This window comes from Oryza brachyantha, chromosome 8 (genome assembly GCF_000231095.2).
Source record: "Oryza brachyantha chromosome 8, ObraRS2, whole genome shotgun sequence".
In the NCBI taxonomy this organism is placed as follows: Eukaryota; Viridiplantae; Streptophyta; class Magnoliopsida; order Poales; family Poaceae; genus Oryza; species Oryza brachyantha.
This window is the reverse complement of record NC_023170.2, coordinates 8,560,788-8,576,745: the sequence shown is the minus strand read 5'-3', so window position 1 is coordinate 8,576,745 and position 15,958 is coordinate 8,560,788. Positions and strand designations below refer to the sequence as shown.

The 15,958-nt window shown below is 42.3% G+C and overlaps 2 protein-coding genes across 2 annotated transcripts; both read right to left on the bottom strand.

Annotated features, from left to right (window-relative positions):
* Positions 1-4,167: 4,167 nt before the first annotated feature.
* LOC102721185 (NDR1/HIN1-like protein 6) lies at positions 4,168-5,112 on the bottom strand. Its single transcript, XM_040527203.1, has one exon. The coding sequence runs from the start codon at positions 5,085-5,087 to the stop codon at positions 4,335-4,337; it is 753 nt and encodes a 250-aa protein (XP_040383137.1). The 5' UTR covers positions 5,088-5,112; the 3' UTR covers positions 4,168-4,334.
* A 6,158-nt stretch (positions 5,113-11,270) lies between these two features.
* On the bottom strand, positions 11,271-15,679 carry LOC102721470 (protein phosphatase 1 regulatory inhibitor subunit PPP1R8 homolog). Its single transcript, XM_006659235.3, has 4 exons — positions 15,314-15,679; positions 14,561-15,155; positions 13,171-14,096; positions 11,271-11,459 (listed from the first exon to the last, which is right to left on the bottom strand). The coding sequence occupies exons 2-3, from the start codon at positions 15,025-15,027 to the stop codon at positions 13,295-13,297; spliced, it is 1,269 nt and encodes a 422-aa protein (XP_006659298.2). The 5' UTR covers positions 15,028-15,155; positions 15,314-15,679; the 3' UTR covers positions 11,271-11,459; positions 13,171-13,294.
* Between the last annotated feature and the right edge of the window lie 279 nt (positions 15,680-15,958).

Sequence of the window (15,958 nt, the reverse complement as noted above, 5' to 3'; positions counted from 1 at the left end):
TATTGTCTAGCCTTGCACCAGCACGATGTGTGTTTTTACCCATGCTACTAGCAAAGTAGCGCCACTAGGTAGCGGGCCCACGCTTTAACCTAGCATCATAAGGAACCTAGCCCGGAATCCCTCACGAGGCACGACACCGTTGTATTGGACAGACTGCCCGCTCAAATCATCACATACCACATGTCATTAATCAATTTCATCATAAACCATATGAAGTTTTGATAAGTTACCAAAACCCAGTAACCCATACTCTTCGGCCTACCGAGATGCAAGGCTAAACTCTAAACAACTTAATAGGTTAAGGCCAGCCCATACTTAGCACATGTGGTTTGTACTGTTTTCATTAGTTGGTGACATAGAGTGAGGTCTTTAATCGACCCGAGTGAACTCTCCCCCTATCGGTGCACAACTACCACCATATGTACACCACTTGCCGTCCAAGTCTAAAAATAAGTTATCTTCATTTTCAGTTTACAAAACTCACACATTTAAAATTCTATCCAGCAGCATCAAAATAACCTTTTTCACATATAACATTTATCAAAATGAGTAATTTGCAAAGCGGTAACCGAATATAAGCATATAGCGGCAATATAAGCATAGCATAATCCCAAAGAACACAATAATTGTATTCAAAAGAACCCTATGGTTACAACCAGCAAGGATTCAATATTTCAAGGTGGATTATGCATCAATTAGGTCATATCTACCATTCCCACATTTATATAATTTTTTTTACCAAAATTAATACTAGCTAACGTATGCATGTTTGCAATAGAATCATTTAGCCCAATAAAACATAGGATCAAAGTGGTCAAAGGAGGGGCTAACTTGCCTTCATCTGCAAACACCTGAACCTGGTCGCCAACAAACTCACCCTCTTCTTCTTCGACGTATTCTTGCTCTATGCAAAATACGCGTATACGATAAATACAAAAATGCATAAAAACCAAAAAAGCATAAAAATGTATGAGACTTATGCAGTGAGTGTGTGCTGGTCTCAGGTGGTCTCTAGTGAAGGAATTTTTATTTTGTCGCTTTGTTTTACTGAGATGTGCATTTAATAATTAAGAAGGTTTAAAAAGGGCTAAGTTTTATTAAGCAATATTTCTGTATAGAAGTGAAGACAATTCCTTTTTACAAAGTTACAGAGCATGATTTTATAAAGTCAACAAAAGTGGTTTCACAATTTTTAGAGCTATATTCAATTTGTTATGGATTTAATAAGTTCTAGGCAACATTTAGAGCAAAACAAAAATAAAGGAAAAGTTTGTACAGAAAGTACCTAGTTTTATATTTCTGTAAAATAGTTCACAGTTTTGTGGATCTAATAAAACTGGTTTCACAATTTTTGGAGTTAAAATGAATTTTCTACAAATTTTAGAGGTTCTGCTCATTTTCAGCTTTTTAAAAAAAGAAATCAATTTCGAAATTAAATTCTAGCCGGGCCCACATGTCAGTGAAAGGTTTTTTCTCAGTGAGAGGCGTTTTTGCAGAGAGACCCTCGGAAGATAGAAAAATCAACCTGCACTCCCTTGCTACAGTAATATATGTCTTGGGAGTTTTTAGATTGGACCCTAGAGTTGATTAAATTCAACAAATGAGGTCCCTAGCTAGCTCACAAGTGGTGCAGCCATGCTTGAGCTCGGTTTAGGGCTCGCCGACGACGATCGGTGGCCTGAATCGATTTGAGCACAAAAGATAAAATGTAGAGGGGGTTCTTGCGCATCCGTGAGTGGTGGTGGTGAGGGAAAATGTGGTCCGTAGCCCTTAGAACATGAGCTACAGCAATGGTATGTCTTGGTATGCCCATGCATGTGCTTGCAATGGCTTGGTTAGTGCATGCAAGGGCTCGGTTAGTGCAAAAGATGAGTTAGTGCATGAGCTGTCTCAAGGTACTAGGGTGTTCACCAAGCGAAGAAACGGAGGAAGCGAGGTCCACGGGAGCGGCGAAGACGGTGGCCGGCGGCGAGGTCGGTGACGCCCACCACGTGTTCGACAGATTGTTTCTACGGCAAAAGATGTACCGGTGAGCTCGACGTGATACGTAGATCACGTTCCATAGGATGGAAGAGAGAGGGACTCACTGAGCATGCAGAATGACGACGGTTAAGTTGTCGGAGCCGGGAAAGATGGCCGAGCTCCGGGCATCCTGTGCGAGGGCTGTGTTTGCTCGGACTTGGAACGTGATATGGGGGGTATGCCCTTGCTCCTAGTAAGTTTGCTTGAGAAATAAGGAAGAGTGGAGTGGGGGAGTGAGAGAGAGAGGTGGCTGGTGCTATGATGGGGTTTCTTGGGCACCCATTGGGCATAGAGTGCGGTGGAGGCTGTGAGGAGAGAGTGGGAGGCTGTCATGTGGGTCCTAGGGGGTGTGGAGCCCACTTGTAAGTGAAGGAAATTCAGAACTGGCTTGGAGGCTGTCAAGTAAGGTTGTCTGCCAAGGATTTTTGGAGGGAATTGAATGGAGATTTTGTGCAGCAAGAAGCCTAGACTAGTGATCCTATTGGTCGGGGGTGATGTGGAGAGTAAAAGTGCTAAAGTGGTTTGGGTTAGAATTTTGTGGTTTAGGCTTAATGGAGTGATGAACATGGGTTGACAGTCTGGTTAGCAGCAATTGACAGTGCAGTTAGTAGCCGATTGTTTTTTTTGGAGGGAGAGAAGAAAGTGTTAGAGAGTGATCCATGGTGTAACACTCCTCGTGTGTTAAAGGAATGTTAGTAGAAGACTTTTGCTGAAACAAAACTTCAAAAAGAGGTTTTGAAATAAATTTTATAGAGAGAGCAAATTTAAATCCACTAAGCAGTTTTTCATGATTTTTAGAGATTAAAATAGATCAACGAGTTATCAAACCTTAATAAAAAATTATGAAAATTTATGGGTTGATTTCTGACATATCAAGTTATTTTTGAGAATTTTTGTAAAATTTTTGGATGCATATAATTACCAAATTAATTGTTTTTGTGACTCTAGATTTATTATTGCATGTGATAATAAGATTGATTATGATAAAAAACAATTAAAATCACTCCGCAACCACATGACACATTTAAATCAAATTTACTTCTCATGTTTATAGGCTTAGGTATGTTATAAATGCGATCTCCAATAAAAATTAATATCCGTGGCATATCCTTATTTCATAAAAATATAGGTTTTTCGAAAAAAAATTGTGATTATTTTATCAATATATTTGTCTCAAAATATCACTTAAGATTAGTAACGTCATGCATCGATCAATGCAGAAGCATGCAAACTTGCAGACCACACACACATGGGGAATTAACTTTATTTTGACACACAATGTCAAAATACACATCCATAAATATCCCTCTGGCTAGTAAGCTTGTGAACCTACTGCATTGTACTCTAGTCGGTAGACGATGCGTATGACATAAAGGGTGGACGATCGCATGCAAATATGCAATGAGCAACCAATGGGAAGTTGCAGGGCTCGATGAGGGAGGGTATGGCAGTGCTTGAATCTTTTTCACTTACACGGTGGATTCAGATGGAAGTTGTTGAGGGTGGATGATGCAGAACGGACACCACTAATACTAATGTTTTAAGCAGTATAGATATGACCAGATTTTTATTCAAGAGACTGGACTAAAAACCAGCCACACCTTGATGCATGATGACTATTGCATTAATTTGTTTCTTTGTAGTTAAACTTATTTCATTTATAATTTATCAAATATTATACCATTGGTGAAGTTTTTCACCTAGAAAGTTTCAAGTTTATGCTTACGTACAAACATATATATACGGTGATAGATGAATAACCTAAACTGTTTTTACTATCCATGGAAAAGTAATGGAGGGTTGAGGGGGTTTTGGATCTATAAAGAGCACAAAGCTTTAATTACCTTATTATGTTATCCAAAACTTTAAAGTATACTATTATTTTTTAAATGTGCCTTCTAAGCATCCTATCTTTTCAGTTCTGCTTATAGCTATAGACCAAAATTTTAATTTTTAATCTTAAATTTAGAATTAATTTTGATGTTTTTTCACCAAAGTTTATTTTTGAGTCTTGGCTTTTAGATCGTTAAGAATACGTGTATAAAAGTTCTTATCACAAATTATTTTTTGTTTGCAAATATACCATGAATTTGGGTTTTTTAAAACTATATTATTGTAATATATTATACACAAATAATATTGGCCATAATATGCATTACACAGTACGATCGATTACGGGTTGTTTTGAAAGGCAGCTGATCTAAACAAATCAACTAGTAGTCAGTATATATGCATGAATTATATTAAAAAATTAATTACAAGCCTAGCTACGTTAATTGAGAGATTAATCGATCAATCTAATCTAATCTTTATCAAAACTCTGCGTTGAACTTGTACTGTGCCGACTTGATGGCGGGCTTCTTCTTGGGCGAGAGGCTGTCGACGACGAGCGCGCAGTGCACGTTCACCGTAACTTCCCGGAGGTCGACGTCGCCCAGCCGGAGCGTCAGCGGCACGCTCACGTACACGTCCAGCGGCACGTTGCCGGCATTCTCGCTCTCCTCCAGCGCGCTCTGCAGCCCGGACCCAAACCCGTGCCGCCCCTCCATGGCGACCACCATCACCGTCGTGTTCCGGTGCCCCTGGTAGAACGCCGGCAGCCTCCCCGAGCACAGCACCGTGCCGCGGTACGACACCACCGTGCGCGACCCGGGCCCGTACCTGATCCCGATCATGTCGTTCGGGTTCTCGGCGCTGACCGACGCCACCAGCCTGGCGTACACGGAGAGGTCGGAGGCGCTCACGTCGAGCTGCGCCACGGACATGCCGGAGACGGAGTAGGACGGGGCCTTGGGCCTGTACGCGTACACGAAGTACGCCGCCGTGGCGGCCACCGCGGCGATCACGAGGAGAAGGAAGCAGCAGCACCAGCAGAGGCAGCCGCACAAGCCGCCGTCGACGTCCTCGCTGTACTGGGGCTGCAGGTTGCTGCGGCGGCCGCCGCCACCACCCCCGGCCGGCGGGGCCCCCGCCAGTGAGTCGTTGGATCCGTACTCCTCCGTGAGCATCACGTAACGCGGCGGCGGCGGAGGCCTGTATGGCCCCGACGCCCCATCGTACGCCATGGAGGAACGTACGGGCCGGAGAGAGAGAGAGAGGGAGATCGATGAGCTAGGCACCCTAGCTAGCTAGAGAGAGATCGAGAGAGAGAAAGGTTGCGCGCATGGCGGGCGGGCGGCGGGTGTCCATGGAGGGTCAAGGCCGGCTAGCTAGCTACCAGGATAAGCAACTCCCATGTCTTAATAGGGATGACTATCTTTGGAGCGTGTGCTTGGTTGATCATTCATGCATTCTCTCTCACACTGTTCTTGTTCGATTGTGTTCTCTGCTAGCTCGACAATTTGTGTTTTTGTTATATGAACCAGACTTTACGTCGTTACCCGCGCGCGGTAACTGAGCCAAACCGTAGCGCCGCAGTAGCGGTTACCGGCGGTTTGATTCAAATGAGGTTCGATCAATTCAAAAATTTCGAAAAAAAATATACAGAACAAAAAAATCATGGTAATATGTATGGAGATATAAAGTAGTTTGATGATGAAATTTTGCGAAGATGATGTTTCTAGGATCAAAGTTTTAGCTAAAAAACTGACTAAATATTGCAAAAAATAAATAAAAGTTGATAACAAAGCTATTATTAATTGAGACCTATGTCTAGCCCAACAATATTTGTACAATGGATATTATAACATTTGTACTATTTCAATGGTGAAACGATGAATTTAAAAAGGGTAATTGCAAATCTAACCCTACTTTGAACGCGAACTACGGATTTGACCCTACTTTTTCAGTTTTGCAGATTTGACCTTTCTTTTAAAAACGAAGCAGCTGAGTGACCCTACTCCGTGAAAGTCATATAACGGTGTTAAATGGAGGACGACTTGACCGATTTGCTCTTGCTCTTTTGACCCTATTGTATGTTAACTTATAGGAAATAAATGTAAATATTTATTCAGAAAAATTGGAATAAAGTTTGAACTATATTCGATAGATTTTATTTTAGTTTGGTACATATAATTTCAAATTCGATAAATTTGTATTTAAATTAATATAATTCGAAATTTAGTTTTTATTTGATAGATTTGAGGTTAGTTTGATATATATAATTTCAAATTCGATAAATTTGAACGCAAATTAATATACTTCGAAATTTGGTTTTTATTCGATAGATTTGAGCTTAATTGATAGCATGGTAACAATGCTCCTGGACTGGACGTCACGCCGCCGCGAGGTGATGCCGCCGGAGCTACGACGACGCCGCCGCCGCTGAAGTGCAACAATCTGTTCTAACCTCCGAAACTGAGGTTGGTCGAGAAAGGAGGCAAAGAGGGGTCAGGGATGGCGACAGTGCGTCCGTCCGGCCGCGGGAAACTCAAAGCGGCCGGCGCAGCGCGGTGGTGGGGTCGTCAAAACCCAGCGTCCCCTAGCCCGACGTGCGCGGCCGCCGGCCGCCGCCTACGTTGCCTCTCTCCCCCACCGCCACCAATGATGCCCGCCTCTCCCCAACGCCATTGCCGACGCCGCCGCTCTCCCCCATCGCCGCCGCCAGCACCGACGCCGTCTCTCTCCGCCCCCTCCCCAACAACTGGCAGCCGCGGCCGCCCCCTCCACCGTCGGTCGCCGGTTGCCCTCTCCCCAAGCGCCTGTGAGAGTTCAGAGAGAGAATGAGATAGATAGGAGGAAAAGGAGGGGCAGTTTAGTCCAATCATAATTAAAATTTATTTATTTTTATTCATTTAACCTAAACCCTAACGGCAGGGTCAGACGGCTGCTTCGTTTTTGAAAAAGAGGGTCAAATCTGCAAAACTGAAAAATGAGAGTCAGTTTCATAGTTAGCATTCGAAGTAGGGTCAGATAAGCAATTATCCGAATTTAGGGTAAAATATCAAATGTGTTTTATATTGATTGCTTAGTTGGGAATTGTTTCGAATATTAAACTTTTGGTAAAGGTGATGACGCAAAATTTTTCTATTTACCAATTAATATGACCTACAGGCAAAATTCACATAGATGTGATGCGAAAATTGTGCTACAAGCACAAGTGAAGGCTCGGGGGATCTACTTAACTGCACAATGCAGGTCCACAATTCTTGGGTTTAAGGTGTGCTAATCACTTTGACCCTGAAAATGACAAGGAGAAAACAAAAGTTAAGCTATTGGTTGATATGATGATCAGCCGATTTGATCGACAAATATTGTAATAGATTGATTGGCTTTGTTGCAGACATAATAATAAATAAGGTAAGGAAATTAGTTGGATACAACTAGTTAATAATTAATTTCAACCATTTAAATATCCAATCTACTATATTAGGAATAATCTTGATAGTTCGGACGAAACCGAAACAGTATAGGATTATGATTAATAAAGATAAATCTTAAATTCAATAAATCTACATTAATTAATAAAGTTGCACCGACGATCATCCACTCTAACCTATTACAAACATATATGGGCCGTAAAAATAAACTTGTTCGATTAAATAGAATCATGATAGATCGGACTAAATTGAGATAATATCAGATTTATACTTAGTCAAGATATATTGATAACTTTAGTAGCTCTATATGTACCTGTTGGCGATATAGGCCCAAGGGTACGTCGTACGAAGGACAGGAGCCGCCCTTAGGCCAAATGGCACGCCCCAAGAGGGGTTGGGTCCAGGAGCAAAGAGGTAGCCCCCTTCCTGCACCAGGGGTCGAGTTGCCCGAACCCCCATCCTCTTGCCCCGCGTGCGAGAGAACACGTGGCGCGAGAGGTGTCTAGCGCAAGCACGCATGACGACATGCCTTCGTATTTAATGGCACTCTGCCACACACAGGATGCCGCATTGAATGTGGCGTACCTGTGGCATGGTAAGTCGTACGATGGGACCGACGGATGTGACGGCAGACCGGAGGCATGTTAGAGCCCCGCATGCGCCTACCCCTGGCTGGAGACATGACCCGTGTCAGCACCATCTCGTCAGTTATTAATGAGAGGCTTTTTTGCCTCTACCTCAAGAGTGAGCCAACATTTCGTCTTTGTCAAGGCTCATCATCATCATCGCCGCCGCTCCATGAAAGCGAGTAAGCCAGGAGTCTTCGACATTAAATAAAGAGTGACGTGGGCCTTCCCACTCACGTCGCAACGTGACGCGGCCCACGCGGCGGTAAGGCGTGCACCATCATCGCACACTCTTGAATTTGATAAGCAGTACTTGCCCAACAAAGATTGTTTTCTTTTCCTTAGGGGATGGGTCCAGACACCTGTAGGAGCCCCTTGCAGTATAAAAGGAGGTCCTATCCTAGGGAAAACAGAAGCTCTCTCCGATAGATGACTAATAGACACTTAGTGCTCTTCCTCACTGAGCCAAGCTAGGGTTTAATTCCTTGTGCCCCAAGCAACCATATACAGTAGTAGGATATTACGCTTCCTAGTGGCCTGAACTTGTATGCTTTGATTGTGTCCTTGTCGCTCTTGAGGGGCCCGACCCCCTCCATCTTCCACTCGCTCTACTCTCAACCCTCACGCTCTCACCCGCACCCTCGGTCCGAACCAACAAAGGGGGGCGTTGCTTCCCGCTAGAGGAGTTCACCCTCCGATAGTACCTATCAAGCTATCGTGAGCCAACAACAAGCTTTTATATGATAACAAGATAGCTCATCAGTGAAAACTCTGATAAAACAAAGAGTAAAATAAAATCCAGATAAAATCATTGAATAGAATATCAAACCAAACCGAGAAAGTCCTATTCGATCTACTCGATGGGTTGAAAGATATAAACTTACATCATGAAGTTGGTTAACCTTGATCCGACGGCTCGCTCCGTCGAGGTAGGTGGCGATGCGCTGAAATTATGTTTATTGTTCTGTGTCTGTTATTTAGAAAAGACCGAGACCTCTATATTTATACCCTAAAACTAACCCAAACAAATATGGACATGTATCTTTAACTGACCTGACAAATATGGACTCCGGCTTCACTAACAAACCGAATTCAATCTAAACCGCCTATGTTACATTTATCTGTTTCCATAAATGACCTATATATTCTTTCCTAAATCGAACCCTTATCCATATCTTCTCTGATCATACTCCCTCGTTCTTCTCCTATTCGGCCTTTTATCCTCAATCCGATTCCATCTTTTGTCCGATCCAACATCTGCCTCAAGTATGATCCGAACTCTGTTAACAACTTCTCCTCATCGTTTCATATTGTACTTTTGACCAAATCAACACATTTGCAAAATAACAGCCAAAAACCAAATTTTGTTGTTAGCACGAGCCTAAGAGCCAAGACTGTCTTCTCTAATTGCCAATCAGAATTAACATAACGAGCTATAACACTCAAATAATCTTACTTAGCATTACCAAACCATATATCATATGTCAAAGCGACAGAGCTAACATACTTTAAACATTCAACAAGAATAGAATTACGATCCTTTAAAGTACTTACAAAAATCCCTTGTGGTAGTTTATCTATAGATAGGAACAAACCTAAGGTTATGAGCTAGCTTCGTATAGTCCGCAAAAGCAACAGCTTGACCAAAACAAATAGGAAGATATTCTCTAGGAATCAACATACACAATTGTACTCTACCAATATCAGGACTATATTCCCATGGAGTAATAGAACTATTTGTATTAAACCTAAGCATGGACAGAGACATGCATTATAGGTTTGCATAACCTAATATGCTTAAGCAAATGTCTAGCATCACAAGAAGAATGAGCATTCAAAGTTTTACGACAGTAATCACATTTACATAAAACTTGAACCTGTGAGCCATTGAGATCTTCACAATGTTCCTCAAAGTCAGAGCATACCTGAGAAGATTTGCTCCTCTTGTTGTTGGCGCTAAAGCCGGATGACGCTGTCCCACTACAACCAGCTCTAGAAGTGCCGTCGTCGACTATCTCCAGCTACGACTACGGGTCATCGTTGCCATGCACATAGATCGTACTAGAGGTAGTTTTGTTGAACACCTCCACACGTCCCTCCTCTAAGTCATTGGCGTCAATACCACACGTCCCTCCTCTAAGTCATTTGACGAATAGATAACAGAGCTAACATCCACGATCGTAAAAAACAAGAACAAAACAGGGATGAGATGGCAAGCACGGTGGAGCTATGGAGTGGTGGAGACAGATCAGCAAGCAGTGGTTGTGGCCTGTGGGTTGTGGGCTTGCAGTTAGGATTAGGGCTAAGCGGCGACTAGGGAGGGGGAGAGACCGAGGATGGTTATATATGGCATCGGTGCACAGCCTTAGCCATGGCAGACTGATCAGTGCTACTCACCATTGGATCGGGTTGCGTCGTGGTTGGCCATTGAGCCTAGGGCCTTTTGGCCAACTATAGCCGGGCAAGGCAAGGTGGCTTAGCCTCCCTCGAGTTGGCAACTTGGCGTCGTCCTCAATGTGGTGGTAGACTACGGATCAACCTCCTCCTCCATGCAAGTGGGACCTTGACAAGGACGAGCCATGATTTCCCCCAATCTATACTTCAAGGCCGAGGAATAATATCCCAGGATCGGGGGTGGTTCTGACCCAACTCGTCCGATTGCCAACCCTAGCTCAGATTCATCCGCATGTTTGTCATCTTTATTTTGTTACTTCAGTTAAACCGCTTTCAAGTGCTTATGTGCACATCATTTATGTAATCATTGTGCTCCTTGACGCTATTGACTTTTTGATTTACATTTGATCCTTCGTCTTATTCAAAAATTTTGTCCAAATATACAAAATTATAAATCACACTTAAAGTTACTTTAGTAATAAATCAAATCATAATAAAATAGTGAATAATTATATAAATTTTTTAAATAAGACAAAGGGTGAAGATCACCCGAGGTCTTCTGAAAACAATGAGTTTTCCTGTCTGTTAACCCGAGGTCGTGGCAAGGTGCTTGAAGCGGGCGACGGCTGCGGCACGTCGTGAGTCGTGAGAGAGGAGGGAGGCGTTATGTTTATGCACATATTTTTCCGAGAAAAAGCAGCACAAAGGCAATAGTGCCTAGTGAATACTCAAGAGTTGAAAAGCTCACTCTTCCCATGCAAAATTTTACTGGAGTTCGTCCAATATATGCTTCCTACAAGATCATGTTGCAAATCGATCTTTTGCCTAGTGTTCATGTCTGCAACAGAAGCTGTTCCCAGACGAGCATACATGTTGACAAATTTGGACCTGCCTAATGGGCCGTATAGTTTTACATAGTCCTCAAAAATAAAATAGAAGAAAACTTAAACTTGTCCTCACAAGAATCCAAGGCGGCAAATCCCAATTTGAAAGGATATCAGTTTACCAACAAAATATGAAAGTCCATCACACAGCGTATTCTGACATCTGCATAATGCTTTACATAGTTCATCTGATGTTGGCATTTTTTGTTTCTGTCCATTTCAATCCCAAGAAAGAGCAAATGTTCGAATAAACAGTACCATCCAGCGCTTGATACCTGTAGTATTCAGAACATATCTTAGAGATGTATCAAAAAAGTTGGGTCACATTATAGCTTTCAAGCTTCCAAGGAGTATTAGTGAAGGTATTGGGGCATAAGTAAATAATGAGAACTACAAAAATGCAAATAATTTTCTAGGTGCAGTATAATTTCGTTACCAGGCAAAGCATCTGCACACACTCTGTTCTGGTACATATAAATGTAAGGCAAAGCATGAAGCAAAACAGTTTAAAAATCATACTTGTGTTTATACATAGCATACACTCGCACTCAAGGGGGACATGTTTCTAAATATCAGGACTCATCTAGAACCAGTCTATCAATCATCCATCACTCACTACTCAAATCAGCTATTAAAATGATCGTTCGTACCGATTATTGAAATGTTCATGTTTCCAACACACCATGTACAATTAAACAAACTATCAGATATGGCATTCCAGGCTACATTTGCCCACACTGATAAACATGATTTAATGCAGACACCTATGGTCATTGACAACCATTTTAACATTCAACAAACTATTAGATATGGGATTCCAAGCTACATTTTCCCACATCGTTAGGCTCCCATCCCACCAACAGACAAAAGGGAATTCTTCCTAACCTACATGACTACATAATTTCATGACAAAGAAGATCTTCACTTCCACACACAATGAACTTCATCGTTTCTTAACATTTCATCTGTAATAGGTTAGTCTTCCCTCGAACAGACACACAGCGAAACTTATTTACAGCAGGTATAATGAACCTTAGTTCATAATAGGATAAACTTCCATATTCATCCTTCAATTAATGAAAGGATGGCAATACCTCCATGTTTATAAGGGCATAGTGACAGATTATATATAGATACAAATAACTACATTATAAATAGCTAAAGGAAGTCCAAGATACCAGTATGACTAATCTATAAAACCATTATCTAGAAACAATCACATAGTGGGTGCTGCTGGTGGTTAACACATCTGAATGACTGACCTACGTTACAATACCACATCTACGCCACATGAATGTTCACATAAGGAATATAAGTCCAAATATAATTGGCCAGAACAACACCTTAATTCAAAAATTCAGCCTGCATATATGTTACTCCCTTCGTTTTTTATTTGACGGCGTTAACTTTTAGTTGTAGATCTACGCTTGACCGTTCATTTTTTTGTGTAATATATGCAAAGTTATAAGTCATGCTTAAAGTGTTTTTAGTAATAAACCAAGTCATAACAAAATAATTAATAATTATGTAATTGTTTTGAATAAAACAAATGGTCAAAGGTAGCCTTAAAGGTCAACAGCATCAAATAAAAAAAAAGTGGAGTATTGATTTAGGATCGGTTCATGACACATTTGATGCAAACGAGAGACTAACTAAGATAACCAACTTGAAGCTGGACAGACATGAGTATTCACATATGAAATACCAGCCCACATATATTTTTACTTTCGTTACCAGGCAATTGGATTCACAAGACATCACAGATGATGTACAGTTAGATTTTTACCACAAGAAAATGCATCAAAAAAGCTCAGAACATTTGAAGCAAGTGATTAAAAATTGAAATATAATTTATAAATTTTAGAAACCTGGACAGGTTAAGTGACAATCACAAGAGGACATGATTAATAAAACAATTAAACTCACCAATCACTATGAACACCATCATAAGAATGCATGCCCTAAACATTAGGCAAAAGAGATTACCTTCATTTGCAGCAGGATACAATCATGCAGAACAAAGAAAAATACCCCTGACAGACCAAAATACTTATACTGCTAAGCATTTGCAAGAGATTCATTTCTCTGTACTGATTGAAAATGCTAACAGTCACAAGTCACCAAACAAGTCATCATTGTCATGAGCTGAATTTGCATCCATATTTCCACTAGACCTCTTCTCATCAGTAGCTTTGACTTTTTCTGCCTGGTCATCTGACCTGTATGCCCAAGATGAGCCCAGTTGTGCTTTAACAGAATCACCATAAAGATCATCATAAATTCCACCCTTTGATGTGCTTTTCACTTTGTTAAGAACTTGTTTCAGCTTATCAGTTACCCCACTGGGGGAGGCACTTTCCTTTGATGAAGGTTGCTCCTTTCCTTTTGGTATGACAGTAACCTGTACAAGGGATTCATATTTTCCAACAAGACTGCCTTCCTTCACACCAACTGGGCCTGGTTCAGTTTCAACATCTGCGCCATCTGAAATCCCAACCACTTGAATAAGTTCTCCTCCAACCTGATCTCTAAATGACACTCTTAGTTTTTTACTTCTCTTCAAGGGCCTTCCAGCTGGCTGATTATCATCATTTGCACCAGAGGCATCCCCCGAAGAATCTTTTGATCTGGATAACGAGTCCGATTTACTAATGCCATAGCGGTTAAGTATTGTGTTGTATGCAACCACAGCATCTTCATCATTGGGGTCTGGAGGAGATGGCAGACTGACATCTGATGGAAGACTATGAGTTGGGAAAAAGGCAGCAGTATTCTTTCGTAGAACATAGGTTCTGGTTGATGCAGCAAAACGAAGTGACTGCCCAACTTCAAGTTCGACAGGGTTTTCTTTAGTTAATCTCTCGTTTGCAACAAATGTGCCATGAACAGATCCTAAATCAATAACATATATGCTGAAATACAAAAAAAAAAATATGGACAAACTGTCAATATACACCAAAGAAGCAGTGTCAATAAAAGTAGGAGTATTTTCTAGGGTGGCCAATTGGTTTTTTCTGCAGACAAATTATAAGCAAGGCATGCCTTAAGGTTCTTCAAAAAGAATATTCTTCATTGCAGGATGACAGAGGCAATCATTCTGGTAGTAAACTTCAAATTTACGTATGTGTGCACCGAGGAAATTGACTTTTTTCATTGATAGGCAGGGCCGCGTTCATCCTTAATTGAGAGGAATATGAAAGGTCAGAAGCATCTTATTTCATATGGGTTGTTCTTTTTATGAGTTATTAACCTCGATTCTACTGGTTAGCATTCAGTAACAAACAACGACTAAAAAGACTACCTCATTAACCACCAAAGACGAAATCAACAAGTAGAATCACAAATGTGTTAAACATTACATTATTTTAAGTCTAACCTTCCATTTCTGTGTGGAACAACAGCAGCGTGCTGTCGTGATACAGACTGATGGTCCAACACGAAATCACATGCAGGTACCTGCCTCCCAAATATATGCCTCCTCTTCTCCAAATTGATTCGATCAATGACCTCCCCATCTTTCAACACCTCAAGATAGTAAACCCCAGGACGCAGTTCTATCGCCCAGTCAGGTGGCTGCCACGCTGACTGCCCACCACCAATCTGAGTCCCGACATGGCCCGGCACCCCAGTCTCTTGCCCGGTCACCCTCAAACTGGTACCCTGTGGACTCTGGTGACTCTGGCTGGCTCCAGCATGTGAATTCTGCGGCAGTGTCAATGGAGGCAGTGGTGCTTTAGCTGTCCTCGGCACCGCCGGTGCATTCTTGGCCGTCGAACTAGATTGAACCGAGAATGGCTCCAGGGCCTGAGCCTTCTTGAAGCGGTCAAGCCCGCCACGGTACATATCCGCTGCAATCACCAATACTTCTGGTCTCTACCACAACAAATCCAGCAACTGATGGGTCCTGCACTCCTGCAGACTGCAATGAACACTAGTGTGTGGTGCACGCAGATTGCCCGCGCAAGAATCCCCTGCAAATTTCCGGCACCAAATCAGTAACAGCAAGAAACTCAGCATCGGAATTAGATTGGTTAATATACCACAGACCAAAAGGATTCGACCGGTCACGGGGTCTCTGAGGTCACCGCGCAAATCAGGAAAAGCGAAATAATTAATGGCTAGGGCTTACCGAGAGCCAACAGCTGCTACCCCGGATTCATCTCCACCAGGCTGAGCCGGCAGCTTCAGACGAGATCATGGCCGTCGGGAGGCCGCAGGGATATGCTCCGGCTCCAGCAGCGGCGGCGGCGGCGGCAATTTGGTTGGGGAAGGAGATGGTGGCGGAGATTGGGGATTGCCTGCCTGCTGGGCCGGCCTCTGCGGACGCTGGTCCCCCCGAGCCCCCGTCCCCCGACTCTCTCAGCCGGTGGCCTTCCTCTGCGGCCAACGCGGTGAGGGAAGACGGGAAGGGGCGGCGCCGCGAGGTGGAGGGTCGAAGCGACCGGCGGCGTGCGTGCGGGGAAGGGTCCGGGGACAGGGCTGGAGGATTTGAGAAACTAGCTGATACGCTTTACGCCTCTTGTAAAACGTACTGATATCCAGAAATTAGCCAGAGGAATATAAAAAATAGTCCAGTTAAAAAATACTGATGGTTTATGACAAGATTCGGTAAAAATTCTAAAATTTCGACCAGCAATTTTATATTATAATAAATTACTCTCTCTGTTTTCTAATGTAAGATGTTTTACTTTTTTAGTTACTGACCATTCGTCTTATTAAAAATTTAGTACAAATATAAAAAATAACAAGTTCTACTTAAAGTTCTTATTTAAAA

Coding starts and splice junctions, on each gene's coding strand:
- LOC102721185 (XM_040527203.1), bottom strand. CDS start 5,087: ATGGCGTACGATGGGGCGTCGGGGCCATACAGGCCTCCGCCGCCGCCG.
- LOC102721470 (XM_006659235.3), bottom strand. CDS start 15,027: ATGTACCGTGGCGGGCTTGACCGCTTCAAGAAGGCTCAGGCCCTGGAG. Junction 14,097..14,560: donor GTTCCACACAGAAATGGAAG/GTTAGACTTAAA, acceptor TTTGTATTTCAG/CATATATGTTATTGATTTAG.